Genomic DNA, 22,131 nt, shown 5'->3' on the forward strand with positions numbered 1-22,131 from the left:
ACGCAAATTGTTAATTGGCTATTTAAACATTTTATTTTACTTCGTACATTGCAATTTCATTTTGTTTTGTAAATAATTTTTAATCAGCATTTTTATTGACTTTCTCACCAAGTGAGACAAAGAAAGACTCGAGTTTTAATTTCGGCTTTCTTGGAAGAATTCTTTTCTAGTTGATTTTATTAATTCCAAAAAATGTGCATAAAAATATATTTATTTACATAATTTTCTGGCAAGAAAACAGCTTGAGCTTTTAACATTAAAGTGAGTTACTTTAAATCTTTTAAAAACTGTACAAAATTATGAACCGATTGCCGGATGATGTAAAAGTCGCTTATTTGTGCAAAAGCGTATACATACATATAAAATAATATTCGAATATAAGTATATGTAAATTTAGGTGTTGTGCTTGGCGATCGTCTTTTTGGCATTTTTATGGACTTCTCGAGCACGCCAAAATATTTCTTTGTTCACATCACAAAAAATTGCATGAACTTTTATAAGCGCGTGTGTTTTGAATGCAATGCGAAATGCAATAAATATGTCTAACAAATGTCCGTCAAAGTTATACACGAAGTGCATAAAAAAGGGACTTTTAAATGTTATTCGAAAAATAAAGAGAATAACCCATTTTGTAATCGACTTATAAAGGGAAAATATTTGTACTTGATCTCTATGTAGTTTTTAATCTGTATTTTTCATATCCAAACTCTTGTTAATTTAAGTAACTTTTTCTCGCACCCAAGTGACAAAATTTGAGTCCAGACTTTAACAACTTTACAAGTTATCTCTGTCGTCATCTTCCTATGCGCAACTTGAACCAATTTCATGTGAAAAGCCATTGAGACAATGGAAAAGATGGAGGAAAACGGCAATACGACACAAAATGCACAAATGTTATTAAATAAGAAAACATAATGGGCTTCGAGTGCAGACGAGTGACAGAGAGAGAGAGAGGAGAGTTTGAAATGGAGCAGCTACGCTAATATTTATATAAACGTTATGTGGCACTGTTGGCCAGATTGAGGTGAGACAGCTGATTGCCCCAGCCGACGAATTGGTGTCACCCCCAAGCGGAAAAGCAGATCAAGCAAACTGAAGTTACACCGAAACTTTAAGCGATATAATTCAATAAGAATCGAACAATAAAATCATAAAATTCCCATTTATTTTTTACACTCTAAGCAATTTAAAAACCATTTGATTGAAACAAACGCTCTATGCATCGTGTCCAAGTTTCGAGCATTCAATTTAATAGCGTTAGTGAGTGTTAGTGCTTCTTTTGCCGATTGAGCGCATTGACAATGTTGCAAATGGTGGACAAGCGGCAACCTGTTGCTGCGGCAGCATGTTGCAATGCCCACAGCGGTGTCACGCGCGGGATTTGCAAACAAAGAGATTGCTAATACCGTGTGGAGAGCAGAGAGTTGCCTGAACCAGGTTAAAGAAAAAAAAAAAAAAAAAAAAAAAAAAGAAGTAATCCCGGCTCATAACTCAAACGGTAAACAGTAAATCAAACGGAGGCAGAGCCGCAAAAAGAGCATGACATCAAAAGTAAAAAAAAAGAAATAATAGTATAAAAAGACAACAGTAAAAGCAGCGAGACGAGAACTAATATACTAATATTCCGCCTAAAACTGGATGAGATTAACAATCTTCTCTTACCAATCTCTGTATGTAACGAGTATCCCATAGGATACAAAGTCATACGAGTCTAATTAAAGTGTGCTAACCACTATTTGTCTGCCCCGCGGTGTAGACAGTTCCAATCCCTTTGTTAAGTTTAATACCAACTCAGCGGCGCATACAAATGCAAACTTGACCTTTAGATTGCGCTGGCGTTTCAATTCAAATTGGCTAAAACTTTCTCATTAAAAACACGCACTGTACATTGACCGACAATCCAAAAACAAAAAAAGAAACGAAAAACAAAACCGAAAACGAAAATAATGAATCCAAAACCTTCAAAACTCAAACACAATGACCAGAAGCAAGGAGAGAGCTAAAAAGCTGAGCAAATTTGGTGAAAGAAACAAAATGATTGTCATGCGGATCGTCAAGCGATCGTCAACTCCAACAACTTCAATCGACTTCAAAAGGTTTTTGGTTTTGGTTTTGGTTTTGGTTTTGGTTTTTGATTCGTTTTCGGTGTTCGATGCATAAATTGAAGGCAAAATAAAGCAAAACAGTGGCGGTATGCTTTTCAATAAGTCCCCGTATACACGAGTTGAGCATTCAAATGTGTATCCTTAAGGAACATCTCTCTTACATATGTCTAAAATAAAAGTACAGTGAGACCCCCCTAAAGTGCACACAGTAGACTAAACCAGTTAGGCGGAGATCGCAACGAAAAATGAGTGTAGTATGTGTGCGTAATAAAGTAAATATGTAAATAAATTTAAATTCATTAATGTCAAACAACTTTGGCAACGACAAATGACGTTCAGAGGCAACCAAAAAGCAACAAGAAAACGATGAACAATAATCAACAGAATTCGAATGAGAAACGGAATTAGTCGAATTAGTCACAGTCACTTTGGCCGGGGGGGCAAAATGATTAAAATTCCTCAGGTAAATAATATCTAATCTCCCCATATTCATTATTCATTATTCATTTTCGAATTGAATAAGAGATTGCGGTTAGAAAAGAGAGTGTATCCATAAGCGGACTTCATTCGGGCTTTCGATTGGGGTCAGGGTTACAGACTTGACTTTTAAATTGACACTTCGATTAACTTGATTCCGATTCCGAATCGTGTTTAAAAGCTGTACTTTCTCCATAACTCAGGGAATTTCAAATATATTTCTTAAAATATTTATTTTTAAAACAAAGCGGTTGCCAGCACACTGGCTTTAAAAATTTACAAAATATTAGAGAGATAAAATTGCATTAATAGCATAACTACAACATAAAATTCAATCGCCACGTTATTCGATTTTTCGAGTTTCACTTATTGAGTAGTTGCTTTATTGGCTGCGTTCGACTTACCAGTAAACCAGTTTCCACGTTTGGTATCAAAATGATCTTGGACCCGTCCATCAAGTTGTGATCTCTGAGCGTGCCATCCTGCAGTTCCCTGCAAATGAGAAAAGTCCATTAGAAGGGTTCTACCTGTATTATCATTATATCAATAAACAATATTTTGGGGTGTAGGAAGGATCATCTAAAGAGTCGAAAGCGATAAGCGCACAATCAAAAGATCGACTGTAAAAAACAAAACAATTCAAAAATAAAAAAGTTGAAAAGATAAAGAAGTTAAAGAAGAGAAGCGGAAAAAAGCTGACGATTCAAGCTTATTCAAATAACAAAAGGCGTGCGCCGCTTCTTTTTTTTTCCATTATTAATGTTGGTTTTAACTTTTCTCGATTCATCGCCTCACAGTACAGTCAGTACTCATACAAGCACACACTAACAATTGGGATAATATCGGCTTCTTAATGGATAATATAATTAATTTGGCATTTGGCTTGTTTGCGTTTTATCAGCTCAGTTCTCCGTTTTTTTCCCCTTAACGAAAGCGTTTCAAAAATAAAATAAAATAAATAAAATACATAATATAAAAGTGCAATTTCCAAAATGAAAGGGGTTGTTGTTGGGGGTTTTTTTTTTGAAGGCGTTGATTTGCTGCTGTCAGCACTTTTGCATGCGTAATTACGCCTTTTTGCGACATTCGAGTCAATTCTTTCGGCGAATCAGCAAAAGATTTGAGTGTATTATCAAATAAGCAAATAAACCAATCGATGTGATCTTGGCTAATTCAAAACAATTCCATTTTGGAATTTTCACGATTATCAGAGCAATTAATTTTCGCATGTGCGCATAATAGATTTGTAAGATTAATTGCGACAATATTATGATAAGCTATCGATATACATAGTTACCATAATTACTTAGATATCAGTAATTACACACCGTGTATTTTTGAATACCCAAAAATCAGAATGCTGTAGTCGCATTCCTTCTACCCCATTTTCTTGTACCATCTACACTTTTGCTAAATGCGAATTTAAAGGCGCACAGGTATACAGCTACACAGGTAAGAAATTAAAAGTTCAAGCACTTTACAGGTTTGCTGCCTTTTCTCCGCTGCTTTTGGATCAAAAGGCATTGGGGCCAGTTGATTTCCATTCCATTTTTCGTTCTGTTTTCTGTTCGCTTCTGTTTTATTTCATTTTTGTTTCACTTTTGCACTGTAATGGCTGATTTTTTGTCGTTGTTGTTTGTCTGTCTGTCTGTCTGTCTGCCGATGGAGTGAAACAAAGTCAAAAGTTAAATGCTGTTGACACTTTTCAGTTGCTGAATTTCAATTGTTTTCTTTTCTTTTCTTTCGTTTTATTTTCTTTTTATTTTGTATTTTTTTTTGTAATTTTTGGGCATTGCATTTCGCAGGTGTTAAGTGAGACAAATACAGCAGTAGCGCAGCACCATCGGCTACAACAAAAAGCCAACAGGCAGACAACAAATAAACAATAAACCAACATTCAGCCGCTTATTTGTTTAATTCCGTTTACTTGGATTATAATGCAAATATGAGAAACCGAAATCGAGAGGGTCTCGAGAATTAACTGCAATAAGAATTGTATTTCCATTATTTGCATTCTCGTATAAATGTGCAATGCACACTGAATTTCTAAAGGGCAAAGGCAGCTTTGTAGATTACAGATTGCGTCTTCAAGAATTACACAATTCATTCTTTTTCGTTGAGTAACTACTTTACATTCTTACCGTTTATGATTTGTACATATAAAATAAATGAAGGATTCATTTGAATGGTCGTTTTCATCGAAGTGATATAGAAGTTTGATCTGTATCTCTGTAATTTCTATTACAATTTTTGGTCGCAAAGTACAGTTGCCACCATAGTTTTTTCGGCCCCGAAGCACATTTGTCTGGCATATGGCAACCCTATATATTACACGTGTGCCCACACATTCAGCTATAATCAATGTCGGGCCTAAATATAGATGGCGATGCATTTGTTTTGGCTAGCAACGCAAAGTGGTAAAGCCACAACAGAAACGAATATACCGCCGATCCGAAAACATAAATCGAGCCATGGGCGGTGGGTGGTGGGAGGTGGTTAGGTGGCATGTACTATGTACATATGTAAAAATACAAAAGTGTACACTTATTGGGCAGGGGAAAACCTTGCCGACCGCTAGGGGCCACACAAAGGCTGGAGAAGAAGAAAGGGGATCGGTTGTTCAAAATTACTTAATTGTACGCTTCATCTCAGTCAGACGAAGACGAAGACGAAGAGATACTCGTACTCGTATCTTTCGCCATGAGAGAGTTGGTCAAAACACACAAAGAGATGCCAGCCAGCAGCCAAAACTACGAAACAGCTAACAATGACTATATTTTATGTGCTGAACTACAGTTGCTTTCAAAACAGTTATTGTCGAGCTCTTGAACCAAAAGCGGATTATAATAATTTAAATAGCAGTAGAAAGAACAAGGGAGTTTTATATTTAAAGTGGCTACAATATTCACCACATTCAATTGGCATTTTTAATTCGCCGTTGAAAAGGGCATGCTAATCAAATAAATGCGGTGTGACCTTATTATACAACAAAAAATTGCAACTTATGTTTTTCCGGTCACACTGGCACAAGAGAAATTTAATAGCAATTTCCATGGTTATCCCATTATTAATATACATAAGTATATATATTGAAAATAAACAAATTAAGCGAAATTATTTTATTGATTCAATTTTCACCACAACTGCATGTTGCGGCGAAGGAAAGAGAAAAGGAGAGAGAGAGAGAGAGGCGATCGAGCGAGTTGCGGCGAATTCGGTGGCGATGCGGTAACCCCGGCAACAACAATAAAAACAACAACGACCATTAAACGAGGCGAGCGTTTAATGACTGCATGCATGATTGATGAATTGATAAGATTTGGTTAGTTGGCTGGCTGGCTGGCTGGCACGAAAAGCGAATTTGGGTCAGCGAAAGGGGCGTGGCACGTCGGCAACGGCAACAGCAGCAACAGCAACAACAACAACAGTCGCTCCGGTTGCACGCAACGCTCAACTTTCAACACTCACGCACACGTTCGCATGGATACCGAATAAGAAAGAAAAAGAAACTAAAAACAACCATAACGGAGAGACAAACAAAATCCCCTCGCATCCAAACACTGAATTTATTGCAATTTTTACAACATGTAATGCCTCTCCAATGCTGGGCTACTTTTTCCACGCGATTACATTAAAATTAATAAAAATTATAGTACTTGTAACAAGAAATCCATCAACAGTGTAATAGCATTTGTTGTTAAATATTCATTGATAAGCTAAAATGATCTTAGATTTAGTAAATTCATTGAAAGTGTATTTGAAGTTATTTAACCAACATTGTCCACAGCGTTACGTAACGTAAGGGGCATAGCGTAGCTTCGCATAACGTGTCTGTGATTTTTCACCTCCGACAGCAGCAACATGTTGCAGCGCCTGCAGGTGCCAGAGCAAGAGAAACTCACCACAGCGGCAAGTAACGTAACGTAATAAGAGAGAAAGAGAGCTACGCGAGGCAAAATGGGCAAAATGAGAGAGATCCCCATTAAAGAGGTCTTTTTACTTGTTTATATATTTAACAAGAAAAAAAATATTGAAATTGAATGGTTTGCAAGAGCTAGTTGAAGATACAACAAAATGTATTGGGTATTGCTTGGTTTTTATTTAATATTATTCGTTTATGCAGATTATTAGAATTATTAGAAGATTATTATTAGATTATTAGAATAACAGTAAATACTATTACGTTTAGGTTTTTTTCCCAGCTAACTAAGCTGTCTTTTCCGTTTTAATTTAATTTTTTTTCGTTTTATAAAAGCCTCGAAAAGGGGGTGTGTGTGTGTGCTGAGGTGTGGCTGTGCTTGGCAGAGTGTGTGCGTGTGTTCGTGTGTTTCTGTTTAGGCTTTTTGTCTGCGGGGGTGTCTGTGTTTCGGCGTTTCTGTGTATTTAAGCATCTATGTGTTTGTGTATGTGTGTGTGTGTGTGTGTGTGCCTATGTGTGTCTGCGCCTTTACGCAATAGGCAGCAGATGACGCCGACGACAAAAGCGACGCAATATGACGCGACGATGGCCAACAACAGCAGCAACAACAGCAACAACAGCAACGGCAACAGCGAAGGCCAAACGAGTTGGCTCGGTTGTTGGATTGTTGGGCGGTTGGGCGGTTTGGAAAGGGGGGAAGTGCGGGTCAGAGGGGGGGGCCTGACCCAGACAGACAGGCTGGAAAACTGAGGCGAGGAAAATGCAGACATCAAACTGTACAACCAGTGTTCAAAGTTGAACGCTCTATGCCATAAAGCAATTAGAATAAACAAGTATTTATTATGGAAATTCTGTTATTTTCACATTTTATCAGCCAGTTTTTCATTCAGAAATTTTGCAATTCTTAGTAACTTATAATACGAGTATATACGAGTATCTTAGGAACCAACCAAGCCTCAGTTTCTAAAAATCATTGACATTTAGAATAGATTTCTTACAGAAAAGGTTTCACGCACACTTTTCGAATTTGTCATTTTCATTTCGTTTTCATTTTTCCGAATTGTTCAAAGGATGTATGGCAGCGTGTCCCATTTAAAAGAGCAGAACTTTACCAAGAGCTAGCTTCCTTTCTCTCGTGAAAAACCTGAAATACCCCTATTGTAACCAATGCGTAGCCGATAAGAAGGTGGAAGCGTGACACCCGCAGAGATCAGGGTAATATGGTGTGCTATGGTGTGCTATGGTGTGGTTTTGCTACCTCCACGCTCTTCATACGATCTCCTCCCTGGTTCTTCTCCTTTAATTCCGATATAGGGATATATACTACTACTTTAATAGGCCTTTGGTGGGGGCATTCGGAGCATTCGGCATTTTCCAGCTATGTAATTTCAAACCGGGAACCAAGTGAACTGCCCTTTGTTGTCATAAAATTCCACCACCTTGCTGTATTGCAAACGCTGTGTGTGTTGGTGCTTATGTGTGAGAGTGTGTGTGTGTGTGTATTGGGCATGCTGCGTAAATTATCATGTTTACTGCCTTCAAAGGAGGATGGGAAAAGGAAGAAAAAGAAGGCTCAGGGATTCAAGAGAGAGCATCGCACACAAGCACATACACGCATACAGGCGACGCAAGGACTCTCTGGCCATCTCTCTCACTCTTTTGTATCCTCTCACTTGCTCCTTTGCACATGGCTTCGTAGTCAGTGCACAAGGGTAAAAGCCTAAACAAGAAATCAGCGAACAAAAAAAAGAAAGCAAGTTTCTGCCGAAGCGTTTATACCTATTTAGTATTTAACTCTATATGTCGATTATGCTAGACGTACATTTTTTTAAATGAGTAAATTCTCCTTCTTTTAATATTACTTAATTATTTTTAACTGATTTTATATAAAAACGAAATGCCAAATGTTTAAAGGTCATGATTGTTTAATATTTAAGCCTTACAAATTAATCTCCGTGAGCCACGAAACTAAAAACCTTATTGAAACACCCTCTGCAAGGGTATAGAAAAGTAGAGGGGGTGTTAAAAAGAAGAGGAAGAAAACCTCACATGGCACAGAGGAAAAAAGCAAGAGAAAACGAGAGAGCGCCGCATTGAAAACTGCACCGAGCATTGGAAATGAGCACGACATTTTCCGCCAAGCTGAGAAAAATCCAGTGGAAACGTGTGGCCAAAAAGAAAACGAATTAGAGTCTGCCGTGGTGTGTGTGTGTATCTAAAAAAAAAACCAAAAAAAAAATATAAGAAAAAAATGCCACCTAAATGTCTGGTCAACATTTTTGGGGCCAACAAAGCGAAAGGGAAGTAAACGGGGGGTGGTGCTGACTGACTGACTAACTGACTGATGGGCAGACTCCCCATCGTCGAGTCAAGGGCAACTGTACACGCGCCCAACAGCCAACCACCCAACCACCCACCCAACCACCGCCACCGCCACTTTAACGAAAAAGGAATGGAGAATAGAGAAATTCAAGAAAAAGCCCCTTGAACGAAAACTACAAGATGAATTGCCAGAAGAAACTAAAGACTGTTACCACCGCAATGTACCTAACTCACTTATATAAGGATACACACGAATACGAACCAGCGTTCATGTGATACGTTCATGATATCTAAAGATATCAAAAAGATAGGCACCAAGACGAATATATCATATCATCGTATCAGAGGGTTGATATCTATGCGGTCAAAGTGCTGCTCCCCCATAAATTCCAGCATTATTCCCACCCTTTTTTTTTTTTTGGAAAAGAAGTCCAGCGGAAACCGTAACAGAAACAGAAACTCTCTCAACCATTAAACGATTGCATAACCTATTCGGTATTCTTCATTCTTGCTTGGTCACTTGTTTCCACTTCCACTTCCATTTCAAGTTCAATTTCAATTTCAATTTCGATTTCGATATCACCCCGCTCCCCCCTCCATTCACACACGGAAATGTCAGCCCAGGTTGAATAGATATAAATTTGATTCGTTCTCTAATCTAGTTTCAAATAGAGACAAAATTTGATACATCTTACTGGTTCCGTTCCTCTTTTTCGGCTATGCTGATACATTTTTTATACATATGTTATCAGTTTCTCATTCGAATTTTTATTGAATTTCATTTGCTCGACGGCTTTGTTTTCACTGCTCATTTGGCGCTATCGGAAAAGTAAAAACGCGTTTAACGAGATTCAGTTGAACAACAGCGGAATCTGAATCTGAGAGCCCCGAATAATTTTCGACGCTGACGAATTATTTGCCGAAGATATGAGGAAGTATTTTTCATATTTGCTCGACTACGTCTAGTTGTGTACTCATGTGGCAACAGATACAGATACATATACATATACATATACATATACAGATACAGACCGCACAGCTGCAGATAGAAACGTGTTAATTAATAGAATTTTAGAGGCTTCTTTTCCGCTCCAGCTGTAGATATACCCACATTTCGGTGGGTTTTCGGCAACAACATGTGATTGAAAGTGGGCCGTCAACTTTTCCACAGATATAAGATACATGTGCTCGCACTACAAAGTGACACTTGGATGATCCATTGGATACAGTGGTGTTGGGAAAAAGGAGCCAAAGAAGAAGGAGATACACATCCAATCTTTTGAACAATCTTTTAAGGGCATCAACTTTTACACTATACATACATATATTCGTAAAGAGAATGGTAACAATAGTATGTTACCCTTACCTTTACCCCCATTTATCAATAGTTGCCTTAAAAACCCGTCCCTTCTGGTTATTCTAATTTTCGGTATAGATACCATTTAGATCCCTATCCGCCTTTTCGACCTGCACCACCGACTGGGGCTCTTTTTGTGGGGTTGAATGCAGCGATTGCTACCCCTAAGGCCATTTTAAAGTCAACTAATCCTAACTTTGATTACTGTTGGGCACAATCACAATCACAAGCACAAACACATATTCATCTATCTGTGTATATATAGTAGGCAAAAATCGAGAACACCCATATAGCCATAAAAAAGCGACCGCCACAGCCTGGTGCACCATCATCAACACCAGCAACCACAGCAGCCACCACTTTGGCCAAATAGAGGCAAGACCAAAAAGGGGGGCGGTGAATGGGATGGGATGGGCAACGGGAAACAAAAAAAAAAACACAAATATACAGCCCAGCTTTCACTTGAGCGAAGCTTTTCCTCCTTCAGCCGAAGCAAACCGAACCACAACGAACCACACCGAACCGAACCACCCACAAGGAAACTTGGGGTTGCAACCACCGACCGAACGCCGCTGTTGCTGATGAGTTTCATTAATTTCCGGACGAAAAGCTGCACCACCATCACACCACAAGGAAACATAGGAACCTGGGAACAAGGACACAAGGCAACAAGGGAAGCGGCAAAAGGGCCAGAACGGCCAGAAGGTCCAGAAGGTCCAGGATGTGGGCCTGGAACGCCCCTGCGACCAATGCTGGTGCTGGCCATATGCTCAATACGTTAGAATACGTAAGACCCTTGCCCCAATTTGGAGTACATGAAGTAAATGTTTGGCAAAGCAGGGATTACTTGATAGTAGTTAGTGCATTAATGAAATAATCAATCAAGATATGAATATTGGTTTAAAGAAAAGGGAAGCACGCTAGAATAATATTGCTTTTAATAGAGATAGACGGCTCTTTCAAAGTATTTGTTGATTAAAATGCCCGCATAATGGTATGCGGCATCTATCTGTGATCCACCCAGCGGTGGGAGGTGAGCATCATCAGGGCTGTCAGCTGCAGTTTCACCAGCATGAAGAAACCAACCCTCCTCCCAAAACGCCCCTTTTAGCGATTTGGTTTGGTTTTGGAGCACAGCAACACGACTGTGAGGAAAAGTTAATGCTAAAGGGTTGAGACAGCCGGGGAAAAGCAGGATGGATGGATATGGTGGGCTGTTTTATATGAGAGAGAGGCCTGAAAAATCGATGGCAACAGCTGAATCGCAGCTTTGTAGATTCAACACAAAACACATCGCATTTGCATGCGCCAAAGGGGGCGTGGCAGTGCTGGAAGAGCGATGAAGAGCGGGGGCGGTGAAGGGACTATAGGCAGCATCCACAACAAAGACAAATTAAACAAAGGAATCGCCGAGAAGGGCGGTTGGCAGCAATATGCAAGGGGGGGTGGAGGAGGAGGATCGACGACGGCAACAAACAACAATGAGAAATCACAGCAAGCGACTAAAAATAGCAAAAAAGCAGCAAAGCAGCTAAAGCAAAAATAACATCACGCCCCCGCACATTGAAAATTCAGCGCGCCCCCTCCCCTTTCCATCCCCCATCCCCCATTCCCCACCCCCCACTCCACAATCGTCTTCTACAAGCACAGAAATCAGCAAATGCTTTTCTAATTTCGAACTATTGATTCAGAAGCTTCTGCGAGTAACTAAACTATACTACAAACAAACATTGAAGGTGCTCAAATCACAGGGGTCGCTCTATAGAGAAGAATTGCGATCTAAACTCGAGGAGCGGTAATACATTGTGCAAATTTTATACTGAAAAATCAATCTGTTATTCAAAGAGCAATCGTCTCATCCAATATCATATTTTATTTATAGATAGAAATTATACCATTAAAAAAAGCGCATAACTCATAATTTTACATAAGAAATATACAAGTTTGAGATGGATCGGATTAGATGCTAGATTCCAGAGATCACTGTGGCTGTGTATAGATACATAGATAAATGTATTTGAAATTTGAAAGGGGAGACGCATTCATTGGATCGCTGCAACAACAATAACGATGGCAACAACTGCAATAACAGAACATCAACGAAAACAGCTTTTTTTTTTGTCTTTTTCTTTTTTTTTTGCTTATGTGCGTGTGTGTGTGGGGCTGCGCGCGCACACAAGCAAACAAAACCCACACACACACACACACTAACACACTAACACTCACATAAGCTTAGCAACAAAGAGCAAAGAGAACAATTGCCGGCCGGCCGAGCAAAACTGTTGATGGCAAAAAAAAAACAGAGTGGGGGGGGGAGGGGGAGAATGAGAAGGCGGCAAGTGGGTGGTGGGAGGCGGCGGAGGGTCGCGAGAGAGGGAAAACACTTCTCTCCGATGACGTTATTGATGCCGTAAATTGTTGTTTTTTCACTCAGCGTTTTTAGTGATCGTTTTGCACTGAAACCAAATGCAATTGGATGACGCCGACTGCTCGTGCAGCAGCTTATGGTTCTTATGGTTTTCTAACTTTTTGTTCGTTTCGTTTATGCAATGAAAATGGAGCACTTAGAAAAATAGCTATATCTTCTTTCAGATCGATGTGATAAAAGCATCCAACCGGGTTGTTCTTTCCAACTCTTATGTAAAGACACATTTCACGAGAATTTCAATCCATTGCAAATGCAATAACCATCGAATCAATTGTTTTCCGTGCATTGAATTCACAGCTTGCACGAGTGTGTGTGTGTGTGTGTGTGTGGGTAATTGAAAATTAGAATGAGTGTGTGTTTTGCGGTGTGTGTAGGAAGCTGCTGATGATGATGATGATGTTATTTAGATTTGACAGCAAATGCATGTGAATGTGAATGAAAAAACCAGAATCAAAGAATCAGGCGAACGCTGAATGAAATCGTTATGAAGGGGAGAAAATGGGTAGATAATATAGAGGAAGTCGACAAAGAAAACCAATCTGCAACTAATTAGGGGAAAAGATCTAGCAATTCTAATTGCTTAGTTGGAATTTTATCAATTCAAAAAGTTGAGTCTTTTCCAGTTGCTTTCACATTTCACAGTGACAAATTTGTTGTGGAAACTAGCTTATTAGCAATCGTTAATGCTTGCCGAAACAGAAGCTAAGTTTTTAAAATGCATAATCTGAGTAATTATGTACATTTGTATGTACACAATTCTATTTGAAACGTGAATTCCCTTGACTCATAAAAAACAAAACATTCCCTGAATATTTCCAACTATACAGTTTTAGAACTTCCTGTTTTCCTGTATTTCCCCAGCTTACTTGGCCTTTTAGCATTTTTGTTCCTAAAATATATGTATGTAGTTGACTCTGCTTTGTTGCTTGCGAGTTTCTTTGTCTATTTGCACTTTGAACACTCTTTTAATGGCTGAAAATTTCGCTGAAACTGCAGCTAAAGGTGTTGAAAACAAGGGAAAGGGTGAAAGAATTGAAGAAGAAGGGATATTTTGAAGCCTTTAAAAGCATCTCGGTTAATCACCGGCAATCTCGATTTGCATTTTTTATGGGCATAAACAATGATTTTTTGATGCGTTCGTTACTTCCTCGGCACTTTGGTGGTTGGTGGTTTTCTTGTTTTCTTGTTTTCGGTGGCTTGTGGCTTGACGGTGGTGCATTGACACATCCACCCAACAGCCAACCACTGAAGAAACAGCAGGAAGAGCATCGAAAGAGTCATTGGTCTGGGCCATAAATAGACGGCGAATATGTTTCGGGTATTTTGTGGATCTTCTCTCTGTTTTCTTGCATGCAATTTGGCACAATTAAGGCGAGTATCTGCCAGATACAAGATATAAAACGCAAACACCCCGCACAGCCAGCAAGCAAACATGCAAACGTGCCGTTAGCTCAGATTTGGCCACTATTTAATTTTGTATCTTGCAGATACACACAGACATACACACAAGCACACCCAACTAGGCATAGGCATTAGATACACACAACCGCAGCACCTTAAATAAACTTAAAAGACGGCGACCAACCACCCAATACAGCAGAGCAAAGCCAACCACCCACCCACTAAAATCCGGACCAACCCATCAAATGCACCACAAGAAACCATAGCATCTTTAAAGCTGAAAATATTAAGGATTCTGTAATGGGCTGCATTCTGTTACGAGCAAAACTTATTTTGCGACAGCATCTAAAACGAAATGCCTTTTAAAGTTCATTAATAACTTTCTGCGCTGCCGTTTTCTCGCAGTGTATGGGACCAGACCATCCCATTCATTCACCATTTAAACCGAAGCGAACTGAACCGAAGCAGAGCAAAATGCGAACGAACTAGCAAACGAACAAGCACAAGCACAAGCACACATCCTCCCGATTCTGCGATGCTTTCTATTTTTAATGCCCGGCAACTTTGTTGCACCGAGAGTTTTCAGTTTATTCTAATAATTCAGTGGGTGGAAAAACGCCAAGCTGCAGTGATGGGAAAATTTATTGAATGCGCCAGCAGCAACGCTGAAAAACGCTGATGAACAAGCAGAAGAGCAAAAGCAAAAGCAATAGCAATAGCAATAGCAATAGCAGTAGCAATAGCAAAAGCAAGAGCAAGGGGCATGAACGGCGAAGGAGGAGCATTGAGGCGTGGCGCCATCTAGCGCCGAACAAAGCCAAGGCTAAGGCCTGAGGCCATAAACAAATGGGGAGTAAAATGTGGGGGGTAGTTGTGGGGGGACTGGGATTGAGCAAATAACGAAGGGTACAAAATGGCAGCCAAGGGCCATTTGGAAAAAGGGGGCGGCACTTGTGGGGCTTTGGAAATTGGCCAAAGGTGAAGGGAGTGCCGGGGGTGGGGGGGTTGATGGCCTGATGGCGGGAGAGGTCAGCACGGGAAGGGAAATGAAAGGGTGGAGCAGAGATGAAGCAAGAGGAAATGCGAAGGCAGGTGATGTGAGCCGGTGGTGGTGATGGTGGTTGACTGACTCTGGCTCTGACTCTCTGCATCAGTATCCGTATCCGTATCTGTATCTGTATCTGTATCTGTGTGGCGTTACTTTCCCAGTAACGAAACGAGTTTTCACACGCACACCACCGGTGGGCATATAAAGGATGTAGCGTTTGGGCCGGGCCCGAAAAGCGTTGCTAAAAGACAGCATATCAACATGATTTTTAATTCAAAAATATGAGTAATCATTTTTACAATCTTCAAGAAGCAATGCAAATTCATCGAAATTATAGAATAATATTTATTCGGAGAGGTAATTTCGCTTATATTGGTTTTTAAATCTGTGCATTTGTTTCTGGGAAGAATGAAACCAAACTCAAGTTGTAATGGATTTCAGATCCAAATCTTTTATTTACATTCCCCCTAATAATGGATAGTAGTATTGTTCGTTTCCTAGTTTCGACTAGTTTCAATCCATTTAGGTTCTACAAAAGGCAAGCCGATGATCAATTTTGGATAGTATTGCTTCGGCAAAGGCCTTAAAAGTGCGGAAGACTTGGTCGGCTTGGTTGTCGGCGAGGGGAAGGGGCAAGGAAGTGGCGAGTGGGGGGAGCAGAGCAAGTCTTGTGTAACCTAATCTCCGAGGAGAGACGGAGAGAGAGAGCGCGAGCGGCAAACAAACACAGGCAAACAGAGAGCAGACAAACAGACAGAGAGACAAACAGACAGACAGACAGAAAGAGACAGCAAGAGGCAAACAATGAGGAAAGCAGCTAAACAGCAAGGCAGCAAAGCAGCAGAGCGAACAAAGCACGCTTGTCCATATTCCAAACAAGATCTCCTCTTCTCGCCGCCTAATCAACAACGTAAAAAAAATTAATAAAAATAAAAATGAAAATAAGCAACGAAGAACTGCGCAGCACAGGCAACAAAGAAAACTGCCTCGTTTTCACCCTTAACCCATGACGACAACGACAACCCAGTGAAGTTTGATCAAACATGTCAGATAACAAAGATCATTTCAGCCTGCCGTGAATTTAAGAACCTTTCGTAACTGAAACCATAAAAGCAGTACCACCAGAGCGAGACGGGTGTATGCAGAGAGACAGAGCCAGATAGATAAAGAGAGCCACTAAGACAAGCCCCAAAAAAAACAAAAAAATAACAACGCGGCCAAAATCCACCACTTGGCCCAAGAAACTCAACTCAACACGCGTCAAGGGGCCAAAACTCAACATGTGACAGAAAACATTACAAGAAATTTTCCAATTTCAATTAACTATGCTATTTCACTCAATAGAACAAAGAATACACATCAAATATAAAGTGATGTAATGCACATAGTTAATATGTATGTATGATTCAGTTAGACTGTTAAAGTTGAACTGTAAAAAAAACACGCGCCGCTCTTTGATGACGTCGCCCGCAAAGTCGCATGGGCAAAGAAGTCGCGACTTTTTCGTACTCCCGATGCCCCCCTCCCACCTATCTGCTCTTGTGTTAAAGTTAAAATAATGAATATAGACAGAGACGAAGAAAATGCGCATACTAAAATTAAAACTGTTGATAATACAAGCCCCAGGGCCATCGAAATCATAGGTGGTGCTTGCTTGCGTGTGCGTTGCGTTTCATATTCAATTACGTAGCTCTATCTGAAGAACCCTAAGGTGACATATGTGGTATATAGAGGGTATATGGAGGGGGATTGCGTGGGGAGCGGAACTTGGGCGGCTTATGTCATACCACATACCACATAGAGCACACACCTTGCTAGTGCGCCCCTACTAATCGGGAATGGAACGATGGAACAGGGGAGGCAGGCAGGGGGGTATAGCCTGATAGGAATGGGGACATCTAATCTGTTTGCATTATTCTGATACGACATTACTTCTCCTCCTCTATGCGCACCCGGCAATAGTCACTACAGTGCAGATCAGTTTCATATTATATCGTAATTGTCTAATAGGTATTACCTACTACATACTTGAACCCTTGCTTCTGATAGAAATCTCATTGTTTAATCTGAGAGCATCTATATAATTAGCTTTTCGGTTGTGTGTTACTAGCACTTCAGTGTTATGTTACATTTGTGTTGGTTAGACTTGAAATCCGGTTTCTTGTTTATATGGAAACAGTTCAGTTCAGTTGCGTTCAGTTCAGGTTTCTTTCACCACCACCACGTGTTAAAAAGGGTTGATATTGCTAAAGACAAAGGAACATAACTTTATAATGGCTTTCAGCTACGGCGTTGGTGCGTAATTTAATTAAAATGTTTTCGGAAACAGCTTTTTAAAATTTCGAAAAATCAGATACTATTTGGGATCCTAAGAAAACCTTTTTTTGAGGCTGTTTCAAATCTTTGGTTTAAAATGGCATATGGCATTTCTTCCAACTTAATTTTAACTATTATTTCAACTTTTTTAAACTTAGTAATGCTATTGCAACATGTCTGAAATCAGGTCCGGGCATTTTCGACACAAGCCACGTGGTTTCATAGGGTTGGGTTGGGCTCTTCCAATAGATACTCTCCTGGTTTTCCACCGTTTTTAGCATTTGGCCAGTTTCACTGTGGTCGGCGACCACCTTTTTTCCATGCCAATGGAAATGGATAGTGGATTTGGTGACCTGGAGATTCGCGTTTGGGTTTGGTGGTGTTTGGACGGACGCCTCTCGTCATTCATTAAACATCCAGTGCGGATGGTGGTGACTTTGCATGCAGCACGAATATTCTCATTCCCATTCACTGATGTGTGCAACATTTTTGCCTTTTCGCTGCCCAGACACGGCAAGAAAAACTGATGCGACATGGTGATCAAATTAGTTATGATCAATTATACGTACATAGTTGAAAGCATGTTTTTTCAATCGTTTCAATTCAATTTTAAAATATTGAAGCGCAAAGTAAATGAAATGGAATATTAGTTAGCGGAGGAAGGCAAACCTAAAAGCATTTGACTGATAGTTATTTTATTGGATTTGGTTTAAAGAATATAAATAGCTTTTACAGATGGATGCTGCTTTCTTTTGGAGATTAAATATTGAACTGACTTTTTTCTTCTGTGTACGCTTCTTCTTCTTTAGCCGTTGCCGTTGCTAATGCTTCTTCTTCTTCTTCTTGCTCTTCTAGCTGGTGGTGGCTTCTTCTTTCTCCACTTATGTTTCGGCCTTTTCTGCGGGTGTTTTTTCCTTTTCTTTTGGGATTGGAATTGGTGGTGTGAATAAGCTTTTACCGAAAGGCTTTTTTGCTTAGGCTTAGGTGGTAGGTTTTTCCGCATCACTCTTTATATACATATATATTTTATTTGGCGGGGGTGGCATCTATGGCTTCGTCTTCTTCTTCTTCTTCGTTTTCCTGTGCTTTTTGTCATTGCACTGCTTTTTGCTGTTGTCGTAGTAGTTGCATTTGGGGTTATAAGCCAACATATGACATTCAGACAAATGAGAAGAGGAGGCGAGGAGGAGAGTCCACTTTCCGAATGTCCGATAAGCGCAGCCTGCCAACATCATCATCATCATCAAAGAAGAAGAACAAGAGAGGAGAGGTGGAGAAGGAAGAAGAAGAAGCAATTTGATTGCAGAACAAAGAGAAGCAGGCACAAAAATCTCTGCCACACACACACACACATACATATACACACGCGTGTAGAACACAGAGGAAGATGAAAAAGAACTTCAAGTGGAGGCACCAGCAACAACAAAAAACGAGCGGCAAAGAGATGAGAGTAAAAAAAAACCGTGACGCCATTGCCCATTTGCTTTTGTTGCCCTGCTGCAAAGTGGCATAAAACAGATGCAACAACACGGCGAAGGAGGAGGCACAGGGCAGAACAAGAAGCGAGTAAAATTCTTATCAGTCAAGTTTTTTTTCGTTTTTTTTTGTTTGTTAGTAAAGCCCAGACAAAGGCGAAGCAGGCAGAAAAGAAGAAGGAAAAGAAAAAGGGGAAGGGCAGTCACTCCTCTCAATTAGAAATCTATTTGCAGAAATAAACGCAGCCGAGCAGAGAGCGGGATGCAAGAGAGAAAAAGCGAAGGAGACGAGAAGGAGAGAGAAGCCCGCATTATTGCGAAGCCTCTGTAATGCACCGACACTCAAATGCACGCAATGCATATACGAAAACCAAGCCAAAATAATGCATTCCCTTCGAAAAACCACTTTTGACTTTACCAAATCCTATTAAAATCCGGATTCACCAATCTAAAGTTAAACTAAGAAAGTCGTTTTTTGGAACGCATATCAAAAGTCGAACTAAAACAAAATGAATAAGAAAATCAAACTAGTAACAGCAATCGTAGCAGTAACAGTAACATCTGCACTCACATTAACAGTTGCAGCTAACATTTGACTTTTAACAGCACAATGCAACTAGTTGGAACAATGACGTCGACGCTGGCTGCGCTGCCTCCTTCTCTTTTTCTTTTCTTCTTTTGACTTTTCAATTTCTGCCTTGCCTCTGCTTCTGTTTTTGTTTGTATTTTTTGTTGTAGCGTTTTTTTTTTTGCCGGTTTTGTGTTATGCGCACATTTTGCTACTTTCATTTTGCATTTTTTTGCGTTGTTTTGTATAAATAACAAATAGATTATGAAATCGCTGGCAGACCGTGTGCATATGCGTATGTATGTGTGTGATTAGATCAATTGGCACACTCCCCACCTCCCTCCTCCACAAGCAAATCCACCACGCTCGAGCTCTTTGTGCTTAACCCTTCAAACATGTCATTAGTTTGGAGGTTATATCAATAATAATCATAATAATAACGAGAACAGCAAGCAAATCAACTAAACAATGGCAGCTTAACGACTAAAAAAACACACTCACACACAGACACGCACACCTCTCTCGCTCTCTCTATTTCTTTCTATCTATCTCCCTCCAACAAAGCTCAACAAAGGGGTAAGGTTTAGGGAAGGGGCGCTGCGGAGGGGGTGGAGCGGAGAAAGAAGATATTCAAAAGTATTTTAACTAAATTAAGCTCTGAAAGAGAGGATATCCCAATAAAAGTTATATAGTAGGATAAAAAGAGAATCCTATATAGTTATCTGATTCATAAAACTTTCTTAACCCAAAGAATAAGCAGCGCTTATTCATTGCTTAGGTATTTTGCCATAAAAGTTATCACACTGAAGTTTTCACCTGACTTTCATGATAATATTCATTTCGAAACATTATCATTTTGCATTATCAGTTATTTCTGGTGTATTGATATTACCTCATTGGCACAATCATAAGAAATTCTAGGCAATATGCGAGTGACACACTTGTCCAAACACCGGCTTCTCCAACAATGCTTAAAACTTTTTACGGCTGGGTTTTCCGCATTGCAAGTGAATATATTGATAAAATATTGATATTTAACCTATTCCTATTGGCAGCATAAATAAAAGTTTTAACTATTGTAAACCCATTAACACTAGCTTGGTCCATTCGAAACAATCAATCAATTTTATTAAAAATTAAGCAAAAAATAGATATCTCAACATCAACAGTTACCATCAAAATTCTTATAAATGTTGCCTAAATTGTGATAACGAAATAAAAGCGGTACTCACTTCTCCCGGTGCAGCAGACAGATGCGATCCTTGGCCACCTTCAGCTTCTTGGCGATGATCTTCTTCAGACTCTCGACGCTGATGTGCGGCTCGACGCTGACGCCGAAATTGCCGCCGGTGGTGGTGCTGATGTTCAGGTTGATCGTCATCGGGGATGCCACAACGGCACTTGTTGTTGTTGCCAAACGCTGCAGTGCATTGTTGCTGTTTCCAGTGTTGTTGTTACTGCTGCTGCTACTGCTGCTGTTGTTGCTGCCACACCCAGCTGCTGTTGCTGCTGCTGCTGCGGCGGCGGCTGCTGCTGCTGCTGCCTCGTTTTGGCCATCGGCAGTGGCCGAGTTCGTGGCCGCTGATTTATCCATGTCCGGTGTTTTTCTTTTATCTGTTACTTTTTATTTTTTGTAGAGGTTTTAGAGAGCTCACTCTCGCTCTCTCTTTCGCACTCACTTAGGAGGACTTCACAGGCAAAAAAATAAAAGCAATATTACTGAGCGGCTGCTGTTGAAAATCGCGTAACGGCACACACGCGGCGACTGCGGCGACGATAGCGCTCTTCGGTTCAAATTGCCAATCGATTTTCTATACACACCACACCTTGCTCACACACCAACACAAGCGAGCAACACGCGCGGGCGACGTAACGGTAACCGTAACGTAACGCAAAGCAACGCACACACGAATGCCGAAGATGTTGAAGAGGAAGAGAGGCCGCTAATCGATTTTCGGTCTATCAGTCAGTTTGTGGGCCGGTTGGCCGGCGGGCGAGGTGGTGCGGGGGCGGATTACGTGAGAGCGAAGGCGGAACGACAGCAACAACAACAGCGTTGATGATGATGGCGATGATGAAGTAGTGGGTGGAGAAGGCGATAAATCTGAATCTCTGCCCAGGTACGCATGTATGTGCAAGAGGAAGAGTAAACGAAAAAAAAAACCCGTATTGCGGAGTCCCGGTGTGTTTTATGCTTGCGTTTTTCCGTATTCGTATTTTATTTCTTTTTTTTTTAATATTTTCTGTTCACTTCAGTTCAATTTAGCTGCTGCTCGCCACACGCGTTTGTCTTGCGTTTTTCCAGTTAGTTTCTGCAACAGCTCTGCTAGCACAACCACTACACACACACACACTCGGCCTGGAGAGTCTGGCAAGTCAAGCGGCGCCAACCGCCAAAGAGCATCTAAAGGCCCGTCTATTTCGGTCGCGCTGCGGCGCTCGGAAAGTCCCTAAATAATACCATAAAGTACGGTACCGGTATTTGGTGTATTACGGCTGCGGAATGCAGCCACACTGACGCGATATTTATCGATACTTTTGGTATGCGGTGCACGAAGCCAGCTATGAAACAGTTAACACTGACGCGGTACTATCGTAACAATCGATAGCTGACATTGTAAGCGATAGTAGAAGTATCGATGTGAACCAATAGCTTTAAGCGCAAATAAGCTACATGTCTGCCAGATTTCAAAGATTAAGTGCAGTGGAAACGGT

At 40.4% G+C, this 22,131-nt stretch overlaps 1 protein-coding gene across 2 annotated transcripts in view; it reads right to left on the minus strand.

Moving 5' to 3' along the window:
* Nucleotides 1–21,837, minus strand: part of LOC6526037 (midnolin homolog) — a 35,430-nt gene extending 13,593 nt beyond the window's left edge. The window contains exons 1-2 of one of the 2 annotated variants that reach the window (XM_039372723.2): nucleotides 20,649–21,837; nucleotides 2,987–3,074 (exon numbers count right to left, since the gene is read on the minus strand). In XM_039372723.2, the coding sequence (XP_039228657.1) occupies nucleotides 2,987–3,074; nucleotides 20,649–21,010 (450 nt within the window). In that variant the 5' untranslated portion in view covers nucleotides 21,011–21,837. The remainder of the gene's footprint in view (nucleotides 1–2,986; nucleotides 3,075–20,648) is intronic. The other variant, XM_002101818.4, reaches the window with a different exon arrangement.
* Nucleotides 21,838–22,131: the final 294 nt, after the last annotated feature.

Source organism: Drosophila yakuba, chromosome X (assembly GCF_016746365.2).
Source record: "Drosophila yakuba strain Tai18E2 chromosome X, Prin_Dyak_Tai18E2_2.1, whole genome shotgun sequence".
Lineage (NCBI taxonomy): Eukaryota > Metazoa > Arthropoda > Insecta > Diptera > Drosophilidae > Drosophila > Drosophila yakuba.